General features: G+C 41.7%; 3 protein-coding genes across 3 annotated transcripts; 2 read left to right on the top strand and 1 right to left on the bottom strand.

The window, feature by feature from the left end:
- Positions 1 to 764: 764 nt before the first annotated feature.
- Positions 765 to 8433, bottom strand: LOC106577353 (F-box/LRR-repeat protein 15). Its single transcript, XM_014155315.2, has 6 exons — positions 8116 to 8433; positions 7642 to 7801; positions 7017 to 7519; positions 3608 to 3755; positions 3229 to 3308; positions 765 to 1758 (listed from the first exon to the last, which is right to left on the bottom strand). The coding sequence occupies exons 1-5, from the start codon at positions 8139 to 8141 to the stop codon at positions 3267 to 3269; spliced, it is 879 nt and encodes a 292-aa protein (XP_014010790.1). The 5' UTR covers positions 8142 to 8433; the 3' UTR covers positions 765 to 1758; positions 3229 to 3266.
- A 663-nt stretch (positions 8434 to 9096) lies between these two features.
- On the top strand, positions 9097 to 10983 carry LOC106596058 (glutathione peroxidase 6-like). Its single transcript, XM_014187378.2, has 5 exons — positions 9097 to 9402; positions 9569 to 9662; positions 10103 to 10233; positions 10349 to 10479; positions 10636 to 10983. The coding sequence occupies exons 2-5, from the start codon at positions 9578 to 9580 to the stop codon at positions 10691 to 10693; spliced, it is 405 nt and encodes a 134-aa protein (XP_014042853.1). The 5' UTR covers positions 9097 to 9402; positions 9569 to 9577; the 3' UTR covers positions 10694 to 10983.
- A 909-nt stretch (positions 10984 to 11892) lies between these two features.
- Positions 11893 to 15924, top strand: LOC106596057 (NADH dehydrogenase [ubiquinone] 1 beta subcomplex subunit 8, mitochondrial). The gene is given in 6 exon segments (XM_045701075.1): positions 11893 to 12018; positions 12020 to 12038; positions 12579 to 12705; positions 13079 to 13178; positions 14914 to 15069; positions 15759 to 15924. Coding segments are annotated over 6 exon segments (606 nt in total). The 5' UTR covers positions 11893 to 11907; the 3' UTR covers positions 15852 to 15924.
- The last annotated feature ends 365 nt before the right edge of the window (positions 15925 to 16289 follow it).

A 16289-nucleotide genomic window follows, 5' to 3' on the forward strand; every position in this document is an offset into this window, starting at 1 on the left:
TAAGCCTTAGCTAACCTACAAGAACACTTCAAAATATACATTGCTCATATACAGTATTTGGTTACCTCAGGACTGTCTCTGTATGTTTGTGCATTTGCCTTCAGATATTTACTGGCATAATATTACTGTGAGGAGGTATAACACTGGGTCCTCCAGCTAGTCAGAAAGCTGTCAGCATGTGAGGATTCCTGAAGTAGGACCAACAGTATAAAAGTTCAAGTTGATTTCATTCAGCCTGATGTTTGAGCCTGTCTGGAGTGCCAGATGGGTAAGTGGGGTTTGCACTTTTGGGACTATACCATTGATTCCATTGCACCAGGTAAGCTAAATCAAGCACAGCATTTAAAAGACAACAGGCACAGGGCTGGTGCCATCCCCTACTGCCATTGTGGTCTTGAGCAAGGCATTTAACCCCTAAACTGTTACAAGGGTAAGGCTGTAAAACAGGCCCTGTGTTGCTCCCAGCCTGTTGCATTAACAGTCAGGAGGTTGAGTACTGTGACAGTAAAAATACCCACTTCTCAATTCGCAGTGAAGCATTGTGGGATAATTAGAAGTACAGTGGCACCTTCTATGCCTGAATTGAAGTACGTTTTCAAACCACTTCACTTGAAGTTCAATGACGTGCACATGTACAGGCATATGTTTGTTACAGGAAGAGAGCATTCCTTCTAGTTGTAGTGTTATGTCTACACAAAGTCCTGTTCCAACTGCCACCCAGAGATAATGTAGTAAGATAACTAGCAAGACAAAGATAAAGCTCATAGGTTATAGATAGTACTTTATATTCTCAGATAGACATGATTGGATGGTCCTCATTACACATAGAATACAACTAGTTTCAATACTGCAACTCCTCAGTGAAACTATACGATGTGGGGTGATCAGCCAATCACATTAAAATGTCATTTACACTGCATGTTCTTCTCAAGTTTCTTCCAAGATGTAAAACTGGGATTGTAATATGTGACTATTGAAAAACAAACAGAAATGTGTCCTTCATAGCCTACCATATGAGAAAGCTTATTGAACTAATGTCCTTTTACAACTAGTCCTACATGTTTTCAGATGTTCAAATGGAAAACCAGATTTAGTAAACAGGCAAAAGTAGGATTTCAAGATCACGGTATCCAGATTCTTATAACATTTTAAAATGACATTTTAACAAAATGGTGGGCTGGGCCGGAACTGATCAGCTCAACTACCATTAAAAAGGATATTGTAAGAGCATAGTTTCAGTCAATGTAAGGTCAATGCAAACACACAATATAAAATGTTTATTTGCCTAATATAAAACGTTTACCTACCTAATATATAACATTTTACCTAGCTAATCTGTGTGAAATATTTAGAGGTGTATGTAACATACATTTAGCAGAGTAACATGTCAATAAACACAAAAACTCAACAATATGCTCTTATAGTTACGTCGTCTCCTTTGGTTGTAATGGTCCTTTTTAAAAGCTAAAAGAACACAAGAACATCTAAAGTGTTGTTAGTATGTGATGAGATACAAATAAATACAGCAGGAATCTTTTGGACTCGTGACAGCGTTACTGAAAAGTGCATGGCTTCCTTCAGTCTTTTCCTAAGTGCATAATTATAATCTGCAACATCACTGTAATAAATAAGAGACAAGTTCCACAATATATTTCCCATATACATCCGTTTTTGTTTGTCCTTGAATTGCTTAATTGACGTCCCAGCACACAGGGTGTGTTTCAACTGAAACAGGTCATTCTCCTATTGGAGGAAAACCTGCGAAAAAACAATAGCGCTGGTTACATAGACTGCAGAACATTAAAGTAGAGTCCAATAATCTGTCCTTTGTCCCCAAGTATGCACTGCATGTACTGGTATAATAAATATTGTGGAAACTGTCTAGCCCATACCTACACCTATCCAATACTTTATATATGGGGAGTAGTGAATAAGTGCACACTTCAGGAGATTTGTAGTTACATAACATTTATACTGCATGAATACATAGTCACACCCCTAAACAGGTATTTAGAGCAAAAAGCTTAAAATATTTAGCTGACTCTGAGAAGCGTTAGCTAGTGAGCTAGCCTACCTGTTTTCAGTTGGTTGGATGAGTAATACAGATGTCCTTTAGCCTAGCTAGCCTCCCTGTTTTCAGTTGGTTGAATGGAGGAGTAATACAGATGTTCCTTAGCCTAGCTAGCCTAGCCGTTTCCAGTTGGTTGGTTGGATGAGTAATACAGATGTCCTTTAGCCTAGCTAGCCTCCCTGTTTTCAGTTGGTTGGATGAGTAATACAGATGTTCCTTAGCCTAGCTAGCCTACACGTTTCCAGTTGGTTGGATGGAGGAGTAATACAGATGTTCCTTAGCCTAGCTAGCCTACCTGTTTTCAGTTGGTTGGATGAGTAATACATTTGTTCCTTAACCTAGCTAGCCTACCTGTTTCCAGTTGGTTGGATGAGTAATACAGATGTCCTTTAGCCTAGCTAGCCTACCTGTTTCTAGTTGGTTGGATGAGTAATACAGATGTCCTTTAGCCTAGCTAGCCTACCCGTTTCCAGTTGGTTGGATGGAGGAGTAATACAGATGTTCCTTAGCCTAGCTAGCCTACCTGTTTCCAGTTGGTTGGATGGAGGAGTAATACAGATGTTCCTTAGCCTAGCTAGCCTACCTGTTTTCAGTTGGTTGGATGAGTAATACAGATGTCCTTTAGCCTAGCTAGCCTACCCGTTTCCAGTTGGTTGGATGGAGGAGTAATACAGATGTCCTTTAGCCTAGCTAGCCTCCCTGTTTTCAGTTGGTTGGATGAGTAATACAGTTTTGTTCCTTAGCCTAGCTAGCCTACCTGTTTCCAGTTGGTTGGATGAGTAATACAGTTGTTCATTAACCTAGCTAGCCTACCTGTTTCCAGTTGGTTGAATGAGTAATACAGATGTCCTTTAGCCTAGCTAGCCTACCTGTTTCCAGTTGGTTGGATGAGTAATACAGATGTCCTTTAGCCTAGCTAGCCTACCCGTTTCCAGTTGGTTGGATGGAGGAGTAATACAGATGTTCCTTAGCCTAGCTAGCCTACCTGTTTCCAGTTGGTTGGATGAGTAATACAGATGTCCTTTAGCCTAGCTAGCCTACCTGTTTCCAGTTGGTTGGATGGAGGAGTAATACAGATGTTCCTTAGCCTAGCTAGTCTACCTGTTTTCAGTTGGTTGGATGAGTAATACAGATGTACTTTAGCCTAGCTAGCCTACCTGTTTTCAGTTGGTTGGATGAGTAATACAGATGTCCTTTAGATCTGGAGGTTGATGAAGGGAGCGAACCCCACCACATCCTGCAGTATCACCAGGGAAATAGACAGACAACAACAACACATTATAGATGATACTTCATATCCTTTCAGATGGACATTTTGTTTTGTATGGTCCTTACAGTACAATTGTTTTCATCAATGCCTGAGTGAAACAATACAAGACACTGTGTGTTCAGCCATTCACATTAAATGTATAGGGTACTGGATGTTCTTCCAAGTGTTAAAACTGGGGGGGTGATATGTGATTATTCAAATACACTAATTGTTATGTTATAAATGACAGTAATAATTGTACATGAGTGAGTCCTTCGCCCTCATACCTGCAGCAGCACAAGGGCCCTCTGTAATGGTGGCTCCACGTCAATTTCAACGTTCCTCTTCCGCAGAGGGTCCAGACTGGACTCTGTCACGTTGTGACAATGGTTCACCTTCAGAGACTGCAGCTTGGGGCAGTACTCTGCAACAGTCCTGCACGCACGCACATACACACACAGCAGGACCAAAAGGTGTAAGGACAGGTTTACCAGTGAACATCAAAGTAGGAGTGCCAGTCTCCCCTTCATCCAAAGCAAGCTGGAGCAGGACATACTCTGCAACCGTCCTGGACACAGCACGAAGAGGGTTCTTACAGGTGTGCCATTGCAGATCTAAAAAAATGTGTCATGACATTACCCTGTTGGGTGAGGTTTATGACCTCCCCCTCCACCATAAATACCTTTTCCCCTTTTCTCTCTCTACAGAATGAACTCTTGGAAAGCCCTTTGTTAACATAGAGATAGTATGGTAACATCAAAAGGTTGGGGAATGGAACAATATTTCTGTAATCCAACCAGTTGAAAGTGTCCGTTGGTACTTAAAGAATATGATGTCAGATCAGTTGTCGTCTGAGAAATTATTACTGATGATAGGAAGACATAAATTGTTTCTTGGAAAGTCTACACATTCTAGTCATCAGATTCACATGGAATTGCTATGCAATTTAAATGTTTAAATATGAAACTATTTGGGAAAATATTAAATGTAATTTTATCTTTCTAAATGAGAGAATTGTTTTCATAAGTCATTTTATGCTCACTCAGTGGCCACGCCCAACTGAACAGACATTGGTTGGAGAGGGATGAAACACGCCCTTCTCTTCCCCAGTATAAAGCCCCCGTGACCCAATTCACATCAGACTAAGCAAAGCCCAGCGTGAGCGGTGGTTGAATATCCACTCTACATAACGAAATGTACATGAGACCAGATCACGTGGAGGTGACGATCACTACGCTGGAAGGATGAATTTCTACTAGACCAGCCAGAATTCAGCACGAGCTAATTATGGCAAAATGGTATGTACTTTGAACTCTTGTTCACTAATGAAAAAGTGATACATCCTAGAAGTCGAGTTATCCGCTGCAAACGTACGTGGCCTAGGAAAGGACAGACAATCTCCTAATAACAACGACAGGCTATAACGTATCCGCTCGACAACACTACGACCAGAAAGATTCTTCAAAGGACAATGGCGATCTCTGCTGGGCAAACTAGTCTTCCATCTTCGACCCATCTATTGAAGCGCAGCTCAGTGTAAATATATATCTTGCATTTTTCTTTTCCGAATGGGCTGTTATTAGAATGCATAAGATTCTGTATTTACGGTAGCATAGCTTCTCAAGGTCTGATAGCAACCCAATCCCCTTCGTCCCTCGGTATTCCCGCTCTTTCATTCAAACCCAAGCCCCTTTCTTTGTGTAACCAGGCGTCATATCGGTTTCGTCCACTAGGGACTTTTCTTTTATGACATGATTAGTAATCGATGTATGGTCCATCCTATGTAATTCTGTGTGATTATTTAGGTATTTAGTAAATAAATAATTAAGCCAATTACTGTATTACTGATTCAACTTGTTAGCCAGGGTTCGTGAAGATAACCAAGAATTTTATGAAGTTCAGATGAGACTGAATAAGGTGACGATAAATAATTGACTGCTATTGATGTAAAACATCTTCAGATCTTTAAAAGTTTATTAGGAAGACACCAGGTCTATAAACACTCTTCCGTGGTGCCCTAGGTTATTAACGAGTTAATTGTTGCATGGTTTAATTCAATCACATAATCAATCAAACGTTAGGTAATCAATATGACAAAATAGCCTGTCATCTCATTTAATTATACTAGAGACACGACAAATGTCACCGTAAAATGTCAGCCCAGAGCGAGACATACAGGTGGAACATGACAGTAGAAAGACAGTGACACATCTTTTAGTCAAAATCAATCTGACTAGTACATAAACATGCCTAGAATAGTACATCAACCTGACGAGTACATCAACCTGACCAGTACATCAACCTGACCAGTACATCAACCTGACCAGTACATCAACCTGACTAGAGCCTGACGAGTACATCAACCTGACTAGAGCCTGATGAGTACATCAACCTGACTAGAGCCTGACGAGTACATCAACCTGACTAGAGCCTGATGAGTACATCAACCTGACTAGAGCCTGATGAGTACATCAACCTGACTAGAGCCTGATGAGTACATCAACCTGACTAGAGCCTGACAAGTACATCAACCTGACTAGAGCCTGACGAGTACATCAACCTGACTAGTACATGAACCTGACTAGTACATGAACCTGACGTAGTACATGAACCTGACTAGTACATGAACCTGACTAGTACATCAACCTGACTAGAACATCAACCTGACTAGAACATCAACCTGACTAGAACATCAACCTGACTAGAACATCAACCTGAGTAGAACCTGACTAGAACATCAACCTGAGTAGAACCTGACTAGTATATCAACCTGACTAGTACATCAACCTGACTAGTACATCAACCTGACTAGTACGTCAACCTGGCTAGAACAATACTAGTATATCAACCTGGCTAGAACATCAACCTGACTAGTACATCAACCTGACTAGTATATTAACAAGACATGAACCTGACTAGTATATGAACCTGGCTAGAACATGAACCTGGCTAGAACATGAACCTGGCTAGAACATGAACCTGGCTAGAACATGAACCTGGCTAGAACATGAACCTGGCTAGAACATGAACCTGGCTAGAACATGAACCTGGCTAGAACATGAACCTGACTAGTACATGAACCTGACTAGTACATGAACCTGACTAGTACATGAACCTGACTAGTATATTAACAAGACATGAACCTGACTAGTATATGAACCTGACTAGTAAAATCAACCTGACTAGTAATATCAACCTGACTAGAACCTAAATAGTATATAAACCTGACTAATATATGAACCTAACTAGAACCTAAATAGTATATAAACCTGACTAATATATGAACCTGACTAGAACCTAAATAGTATATAAACCTGACTAGTATATGAACCTGACTAGAACATGAACCTGACTAGTAAATCAACCTGATTAGTACATGAACCTGACTAGTAAAATCAACCTGACAAGTAATATCAACCTGACTAGAACCTAAATAGTATATAAACCTGACTAGAACCTAAATAGTATATAAACCTGACTAGTATATGAACCTGACTAGAACCTAAATAGTATATAAACCTGACTAGTACATGAACCTGACTAGAACCTAAATAGTATATAAACCTCACTAGAACCTAAATAGTATATAAACCTGACTAGTATATAGATAACCTACATTAGCAAAATACAAACAAACACACACAGAGAGAGATGATACCAATGATTTGAGCAGTCAGTGTATCCAAACAACAGTACCTGATGGAGTCGTTCCTAACCCTCAGGCAGCCTGTCAGGTCCAGCTGTTCCAGCTCCCTGCAGTTCTTGGCCACTTCCTCCACAGACACGTCTGTAATGTTGGCGTTGACCGCCACAGACAACGACCTCATCTTCAGACACTTCTTGGATAAATAACAGATGGCCTCGTCTTTGAGCTGGCGGCAGGCGGTCAGGTCGATGGACCTCAGGCCCCCACAGTGGTCAGCCAGGCTGCGTATGGACAGGCTGTCCACCCATTCACAGTGGGCCAGGCCCAGGTACTGCAGGTGTGTGCAGCTCAACGACACGGCTACTAAGGAGTGACGGGTCAGCCGGTCACACCCCCTCATGTCTACTCTCAGCAGGTGCTGGTTCTGGCCAATCACAGGCAGCAGCTCCGTGTCTGTCACCCAATCGGAGCAGTTCTGGACGGACAAGTTCTGTAGGACTTTGTTGTCCCTTAGTATGTTGCAGAATGCCTCCTTGGGAAGGCTAGGCCCTATCTGTGAACATTACAGGAGTGTGATCTTAAACTGGGTATTAGGCTAAATAGTGCATGAGCATTTAAGTACAAGAAACTGTAAGGAAATCCTGTAATAAATAGAATGGATTTTGTGTGGCCTACCTGTGTGAGGTCAAAGGTGCGACAGTTGGCCAGGTACACCTGGATGAGGGCATAGAACTGCTTGCTCACTCTCTGTAGCCGCACCAGCTGGCGTAATGGCAGGTAGCAGAAGATGTGCGTTACCAACACATCCTCCCAGGGCAAATCCAAGAGGTGACATCTGCCAACAGACATTTCAAACTTGATCAACTGATGAACAAGTTAATGGACAAATGTAGCACAGTCACACATCAACGTCTGCCTCACGTTCTAACTAGCGCTACAAAGAGTGATGGCTAGATATGTAGCTAGTTAGCTCAACCGTAAGGCATGATGTGATGATTCTGCAAGACAAGGCAGGACATGCATTCTCCAACTGCCGTAGCAAAACACAGTAGTAAGAATAGGTAACTAACGGTTAGCTAACTAGTTCTGCTGACACGTTTTTATTGTAACGTTAAAACAAAAATACATGTGTGCTTACAAAATACATACTTGCAACACTCTGTTTCCGCATCCATTTTGAATCCGCAGAAATATGCGAGATAGCTACATGTACAACGACAGATTGTTAGCTATCTTGTGAGCCTTGTTTGAAGCTTTCTGGCTCAGCGACAGCTTTTTGGGCTGTATTCCCAAACTTCCGGGTTCGACACTGGGTACGTTCCATAATGTAGAGTCAACCTCTCAGCGCAGGAATAGGGAATCTATATCTCACTAAATGTGTTTGTTTTGGGAGAAATAAAGCTGAGAAAAATAATACATTGGAGTAATTATTGATGGTCTTTGACAAGTATGTGCGATGTTTTGGTAAAAATATACGACCGAGCGTTAGGATCCAAGTGACATTTCGACGCCTGTGGATTTTACCGATACGCACCCCCGGTCAATGTCTGTAACACGAGAGGAATAATATATTTCCTGTAACCGCTCCAAATAAGGAAAAGCATTGCTTTTCTTTTGTCATATTGGCAATTGTAGGAATGATTTTATAAGTTCTTTATCAGAAGGAATTATTTTATTATCCAATGGTTGCTCACAATGTGAAGAGCTTTGATTAATGTCAGTAAATGAAAAGTGTTCTACAAATGCAATGTATTATGTATGGCAAACAAAAGGTATAGGCCAAGCCTTGACACAGCAATAACCAACAGGCTCAATTAATGAAATATTAAATTCCATCTAAGCTTTGGTTATGTTGATCATACTTAATTCTCTACCATGTACAAAATAATCAAGAATCTGAGGATATAGTACATTATTTTTATTGTAAAATAGATTGTATGTCCTATAGTGACCCCAGGAACAGCACCTATATTTGTTTACTATTGTTCTACAGTATTTCCAATATATGCATAGATTTTTTTTACATACCTGTCATGTGAATAATGAGAGATAACCAATGACAAACTGTCACTAACATGATCTGCATACCCATGCAAACTGCTGAACAAATAACCATCCCGGCAATTCATCTCTTAGCATCCAGGGACACAATGGAGTCAACCATGCTGAACAATTGCTGAGCCTATAGTTATGGTTCTCTGAATGAGGAGGACCAACAGGGTGGCTTAGTGAATACCCACCGCTGACTAACTGCTCTGCTCTGGATATAGGCTACAAGCTAAAGAAGAAGTAGAACCTCTAATGGCGTGTGTTAAATCAATCTATGATTTCAGCGCTGAGACCTTGGACGGTCAGAGCGTTCCTCTCAGTAACTACAGGGGCAAGGTGCTCCTCATTGTCAACCTGGCCACCTTCTGAGGGTCAACAATAGAGGAGGTAGGCTAACGATGATTCATGGTGCTAGCCTATACAGGCTAAAAGCCTAATAATGGTCAGCTGGCATAGGCCAAACGTTTGATTGTGTTGTAGTATTAGAGATATTCTACAGTCAGTCCAAGGGGAATGTTGAGGTGGTGTTCTAATTTGATGTGTCATCTAACAGTACCACAGAATGAATGCACTCATGGAAATGTTTGGTGACCTCAACTTCACTGTCCTGGGATTCTCCTGCAATCAGTTTGGTCTTCAGGCACCTGGTAAGAGAGTCTTTTTGAAATAACAATAAAGGTTTTTGATCTGTTGTAACTTCTAGGCCTACTTTGTCTCTAGGAGTAATGCTAAGTATCAAAACGCTCATGTGTGGGCTCCCAAGTGGCGCAGCGGTCTAAAGCACTGCATCTCAGTGCTAGCGGTCTAAGGCACTGCATCTCACTACAGACCCTGGTTCAATTCCAGGCTGTATCACAACCAGCTGTGATTGGGAGTCCCATAGGGCGGCGAAAAATTGGCCCATTGTTGTCCGGGTTAGGGGTAGGCCGTCATTGTAAATAAGAATATGTTCTTAATTGACTTGCCAAGTTAAATAGTATGCTTGTTTGTCATGTGTGATGACGAGACCATTTTGTTTTATAAAGCCTCTGTTTCAGAACTAATAAGCTCACTGGTCTGTTGCATTTGTTGTTGTTTCTTCCTTCAGAGGTTAATCATGAAACCCTCAACCTTCTCAAGTATGTAAGGCCAGGTGGGGGGTTTGTCCCCAAGTTCCCTGTGTTTGGCAAGATCGAGGTCAATGGGTTGAATGAAGAACCTCTTTTCGCCTATCTCAAGGTAGTATATTTGACATGTCCTTATGCACTATTGTGTACTGCACTCTGGGGGCAAGTTGAATACCTTATGGACATTAGACCTCACTAACAGCATTTGTTAATGTCTTGTACAACAGGAGTCTTTGCCCTATGTGAACCCTGTCATAGGAGATATAAAGAAGTTCTACTGGTCACCCATCAAAGTCAATGACATTCGCTGGAACTTTGAGAAGTTTCTAATCAATTCTGATGGGGCGCCTTTCAGGCGGTAAGTTAAACACATTCATGAAAAATGACTTGACAGATATATATGTGTATCAATCATTCATGAATTCATTCATATAATTCATTAATTCATGAATTTACAAATAAGATTTGAAAATACTTAATGTCCTGTTCTATAATGGCCTCTCCTTTTCCCCAGTTATGAACTTCATGGCCCTACTGAGAACGTGGAGAAAGACATCGCAGGCCTACTATAAATGGAGTCATCTGTTCCCTTTATGGCTGTCAAGAAAGTGGGTCTTTCACCAGCAGAGGCAGAGTGACGAACCCTCAGTAAATGCAGACTAAATGCAGCTGAGCTGGATCTGATGGAGAAGGGAGAAGGACTCTGAGTTTCAGTGCATTCACTCAGAATATCAGATCCCTCCAGCCCCTGTTGGTGATCAGTAGGCCTATCACTATGGTCTCAATATAACTAACTACTCCCATTTGTTATTGTTGCAAAACAGAGTTAGTCAATAAATCTTAAAATGTGTTGTCCATTTAATTGTTTAACATTGTTAAAACAACATTTTTAGGCTACAGTAGGAGAAAACCAATTCTCCAGCTGCATAGAAACTCAAACCTACATGTATGGAATGATATACAATGCATACAGAATATACACAATTTAACTGAGCACTTTGTGGATGTTTAAGGATAAAATACAATTCATTATTTGGATTGTTTTCTGTTTGACATTTCTATACTTTGACATTTTTCTGATCAAAGAGACTGCTATTCTGGAAAAATACCCCCTTTTTTAAGGTGGTAAGGGGGCAGACAAGGAAGAAAAGTGGAATATGTTTTGAGTGAATATGGAATGGCAGAACCTTTGTAAAAGCTACAGAAGGAAATTGAATGTGGCGAGAATGAGGCTGAATTAACTGCGGTGGCAGGTGGTGTGGTGAGGGAGCTTGGCGTTGTGTGTAAAAACAGGGATACGTCCTCCAGCAGCTCAGAGACGGAACCTGAGAGTGAGGATGCAGTATGGTGAGGACTGCCAAGTTTGGATAGAGAAGAATCTGGTCCAGTAGGAGTGACATTTTTGGAGAAAGTGGACGCTTGCCTTTTGGTGGATCCATTTGTGGTTTCAGGATGGGTGAGAAAGGATGAAGGAAACCAGTAGTGGACTTGTGATATTTTTTTGTGTCTCTTCTGATCAGAGGGAGCAGCCGCTCCGTGTCACGTAACTTGGGTCAAGATCTGTTTCTTGCTTTGCTCTTAGGAACAGGACACCATTGAAAAGAGTGATTTCTGGGGTAGTGTAGGTGGGCTGTGACTGGCTTCACACTCCAATACAGTAGATGGCGTTGTATGCACCAACAAGTTGGATGCAATCCACCAACCAAATCCCAAAGAAGAAGAAGCGAAGCGGGGGAGAAAAAAGAAGAAAAAAAACATTGGATTTCCGGTAGTTATCACTGGACGCATGCGTATTTCACCGTTCAATGTCACCGCAACAATTGAACATGGCTGCCGTGGGGTTCAGAAATTGGGCTCGAGCTCTTTCCAAAGGGAAACAGCCAGGCTTCTCGGCGCTTTTCTCCCAAGTCAGAGCAGGTTGGTTCATAGATCTTTAGGATTTTTGCGATATCATTGTACAAATGCAAAATACCTGCATCAAGTTGGAATGGAAGTTAGAACATGCCAGGCAAAGTGTCGCTAACCTTGAGCTAGCCTACAACAGAGCTGCATCTCGTTCAGTGGTTTACTTACGTTAGTTAACGCGTCATTCAGTAGTATGTAGCTGGCTGTCAACGATCAAATATTAGGCTAGATCCCATACACGGTTACCTGGCCAGCCAACGTTACGGTCTTGGGATAACTTGTGCAAGTACATACGCTAGGTATATATACCTAGTTTTGACCAGAGCCCAATGGGATGCACTATATATATATATATGTATGTGTGTGTGTGTGTGTGTGTGTGTGTGTGTGTGTGTGTGTGTGTGTGTGTGTGTGTGTGTGTGTGTGTGTGTGTGTTATTTTTTAAAGCAATTCCTAACGTTACTCTCAAACGGCTAGTTAGCTAACAATCACTCTCTGGTTGATCATGGGGATAAATGGTACTGTATTGACTTGTTTTCAAATGTTGTCTAGCCTCTGGACCTTCCAAGGGCATGCTGCCAGGGCCATACCCCAAGACGCCCGAGGAGAGAGCAGCTGCAGCAAAGAAGTACAACATGAGGGTGGAGGATTATGAACCAATCCCGGATAATGGCGAGGGGTAAGGAAGTGGGGTACCATGGATAAGGAAGGACACACATGCCATTGTTTTCCTGTCATCTATACACCACCCCATTACAGCAGGAGCTATGTTCCTTTGCCAGACAACTAGCAAATTGATTTGATAATTCAACCTGTGGGTTGAACTCACTGAAATGACTGAGGCTCTGCATCCCAAACGGTATACAATTCCCTACATAGTGCACTAGTTTTGACCAGAGCCCTATGGGATGCAATATATATATATATATATATATATATATATTGGAATGAGAGAAAATATTGGACAGCAATGGGAGTTTAAGGTTTCAGGATTTGTGCATTACCTAAGGTTTATTCACCTACACACTTTTTCCCCTGTTGTGTTTCTATAGATATGGAGACTACCCACTATTGCCAGACAGGTCCCAGCATGAGAGAGACCCCTGGTATTCCTGGGACCATCCAGACCTGAGGAGGAACTGGGGAGAGCCGGTAAGATAGACGTGGGGTATATTTCTACACACTGACTGACTAATAGTGTTGTCAGGATACAGTATCAGATCTCACAATACTTCCACTGAACAAAAATATATAAATGCAACATGTAAAAGGTTGGTTTCATGGGCTGAAATAAAATATCACAGAAATGGTTCATATGCACAAAAGGTGGATTTCTTTCCCATTTTGATACATTTGTTTACATCCCTGTCAGTGAGCATTTCTTCTTTGCCAAGATAATCCATCCACCTGACAGGTGTGGCATATCAAGAAGCTGATTAAACAGCATGATCATTACAAAAGTGCACCTTGTGCTGGGGACAATAAAAGGCCACTAAAATGTAAAGTTTTTTCACACAACACAATGCCACAGATGTCTCAAATTTTGAGGGAGTGTGCAGTTGGTATGCTGACTGCAGGAATGTCCACCAGAGTTATGTTAATTTCTCTACCATAAGCCGCTTCAATGTCATTTTAGAGAACTTTGCACTACTTCCAACCGGGCTCACAACCGCAGACCACGTGTAACCACGCAAGCCCAGGACCTCCACATCCAGCTTCTTCACCTGTGGGATCGTCTGAGACCAGCCATCCGTACAAGCTGATGAAACTGTGGGTTTGCACAACCAAAGAATTTCTGCACAAACTATCTCAGAGAAGCTCATCTTCGTTCTTGTCGTCCTCACCAGGGTCTTGACCTGACTGCAGTTTGGTGTCGTAACTGACTTCAGTGGGCAAATGCTCACCTTCGATGGCCACTGGGAAAGAGGGGGAGGTGTGCTCTTCATGGGTGAATATCGGTTTCAACTGTACCGGGCAGATGGCAGACAGCGTGTATGGTGTTGTGTGGGTGAGCGGTTTTCTGTTGGGAACAGAGTGCCCCATGGTGTGGTTATGGTATAGGCAGGCAGGCAGGCATAAGCTACGGACAATGACCACAATTGCATTTAATCAATGGCCATTTTGAATGCACAGAGATACCGTGACGCGATCCTGAGGTCCATTGTCGTGCCATTCATCTGCCGCCATCACCTCATGTTTCAGCATGATAATGCATGGACCCATGTCACAAGGATCTGTACACAATTCCTGGAAGATGAAAATGTCCCAGTTCTTCCATGGCCTGCATACTCACCAGACATGTCACCCATTGAGCATGTTTGGAATGCTCTGGATCCACGTGTACGACAGTGTTCCAGTTCCAGCCAATATCCAGTAACTTCGAACAGCCATTGAAGAGGAGTGGAACAACATTCCACAGGCCACAATCAACAGCCTGATCAACTCTATGTGAAGGAGATGTGTCGCGCTGCATGAGGCAAGTGGTGGTCACACCAGATACTGACTGGTTTTCTGATCCACACGGTATCTGTGACCAACAGATGCATATCTGTATTCCCGGTCATGTGAAATCCATAGATTAGGACCTAATGAATGTATTTCAATGACAGATTTCCTTATGAACTGTAACTCAGTAAAATCTTTGCATGTTTGGTTTATTTATTTTTCAGTGTATATTAAAAATAAAAGACATCTGCCTACAAGTATCGTGACCACACAACTGACTAATAACACTATATATTAGGTCTGGGACAATACCAGTATCCTGATACTTGTTTAGTGTCGCGGCAAGAAAACAACGCAAAGCGGATTAACTCATTTAGGAAAACAGCCCTAATGTTGGAAACAAACATGTTGGGTTCTTGCCTGTTGCATGTTTTCGTTCTAGATCCACTGGGATTTTGACATGTTCATCAGGAATCGAGTGGACACGTCGCCCAGCCCTGTGGACTGGCACACCATGTGCAAACATCTGTTTGGTTTCGTTGGATTCATGCTGCTGATGTTCTACCTTGGGGAGAAGTTTCCATCTTACCAGCCTGTGGTAAGTATTGCATTGAGCAAAGCATCAGTCTTTGTCTCAGTTGTACATTTACATTTTAGTCATTTAGCAGACGCTCTTATCCAGAGCGACTTACAGTAGTGAATGCATACATTTCATACATTTTTTTTCTTCTTCCGTAATCGCTGTTGTAACCCCTAAGATCAGAAGATAATATAATGATATGCTTTCCTGTTGTATTGAAACCCTTTCCCATTTTGGTATCTCAAGATCTTTTACTATGACATCTGGAATTGAAAAGGACCTATACAATTACAGCCTTTGGGTCTACCCCTCATATGTGTCCCGTGGACACTAATATTGGATTTTACAGTTGGAGCGACAGATCTGATCCCTGAATACGGTTTAATGACGAGTGTACACGGAGTCGGAGATGATGCTACTGCTGTTAGTGTTTTCATTTGTTTCCTTGCCCTGCTACCAATTCAATAGAGCGAAGACATGCATTGGTAACTGAAGCACAATTATCATATTCCACTATATTTTGCTGCTTAATTTCCTTATGATAGCTCTCTGGTATTTATTGAAGACCATTGAGCACCTCGCACACAATCACCAAACACCTGTTTTAAATAGTAAAAAGGTCTTCAAATGTCCTCTTCTGTAGGAAAGGTGAATAGGTACATCCTGTCTGATGCCCCCTGTTAGGTCATCCCTGTTCTCTATTCCAGGCACCGAAACAATATCCTTACAGCGACCTGCACCTAGAGAGAGGAGAGGATCCTGAGAAACAACCTGAAGAAGTCAAACATTTTATCATTTAAATATCTACTTCTCTAAATGTGTATATTTCTGTCTAATAAAGAGTTATTAGTGTGACTTCAGTCACATTTCTGATCTTTGACCTATATCTTATTCTTTGGAAAGCTACTCCTTCTAAACCCCTTTTAAGATTGAATGGCTTTTCAAACTTTAAAACATCAAATCAAATGTATTTATATAGCCCTTCTTACATCAGCTGATATCTCAAAGTGCTGTACAGAAACCCAGCCTAAAACCCCAAACTGCAAGCAATGCAGGTGTAGAAGCACGGTGGCTAGGAAAAACTCCCTACAAAGGCCAAAACCTAGGAAGAAACCTAGAGAGGAACCAGGCTATGAGGGGTGGCCAGTCCTCTTCTGGCTCTGCTGGGTGGAAATTATAACAGCACATGGCCAAGATGTTCAAATGTTCATAAATGACCAGCATGGTCAAATAATAAT

Source organism: Salmo salar, chromosome ssa18 (genome assembly GCF_905237065.1).
Source record: "Salmo salar chromosome ssa18, Ssal_v3.1, whole genome shotgun sequence".
Classification (NCBI taxonomy): Eukaryota; Metazoa; Chordata; class Actinopteri; order Salmoniformes; family Salmonidae; genus Salmo; species Salmo salar.

Bases quoted from the DNA above. Each gene is read 5' to 3' on its own strand.
- LOC106577353 (XM_014155315.2), bottom strand. From the start codon at position 8,141: ATGGATGCGGAAACAGAGTGTTGCAA. The intron at 7,520-7,641 runs GTAGGCCACACA...TAATGTTCACAG, and splicing joins GCACCTTTGACCTCACACAG to ATAGGGCCTAGCCTTCCCAA. The intron at 3,756-7,016 runs GTACTGTTGTTT...GCGTGCGTGCAG, and splicing joins GTTAGGAACGACTCCATCAG to GACTGTTGCAGAGTACTGCC.
- LOC106596058 (XM_014187378.2), top strand. From the start codon at position 9,578: ATGAATGCACTCATGGAAATGTTTGGTGACCTCAACTTCACTGTCCTG. The intron at 9,663-10,102 runs GTAAGAGAGTCT...TTCTTCCTTCAG, and splicing joins GTTTGGTCTTCAGGCACCTG to AGGTTAATCATGAAACCCTC. The intron at 10,234-10,348 runs GTAGTATATTTG...CTTGTACAACAG, and splicing joins CTCTTTTCGCCTATCTCAAG to GAGTCTTTGCCCTATGTGAA.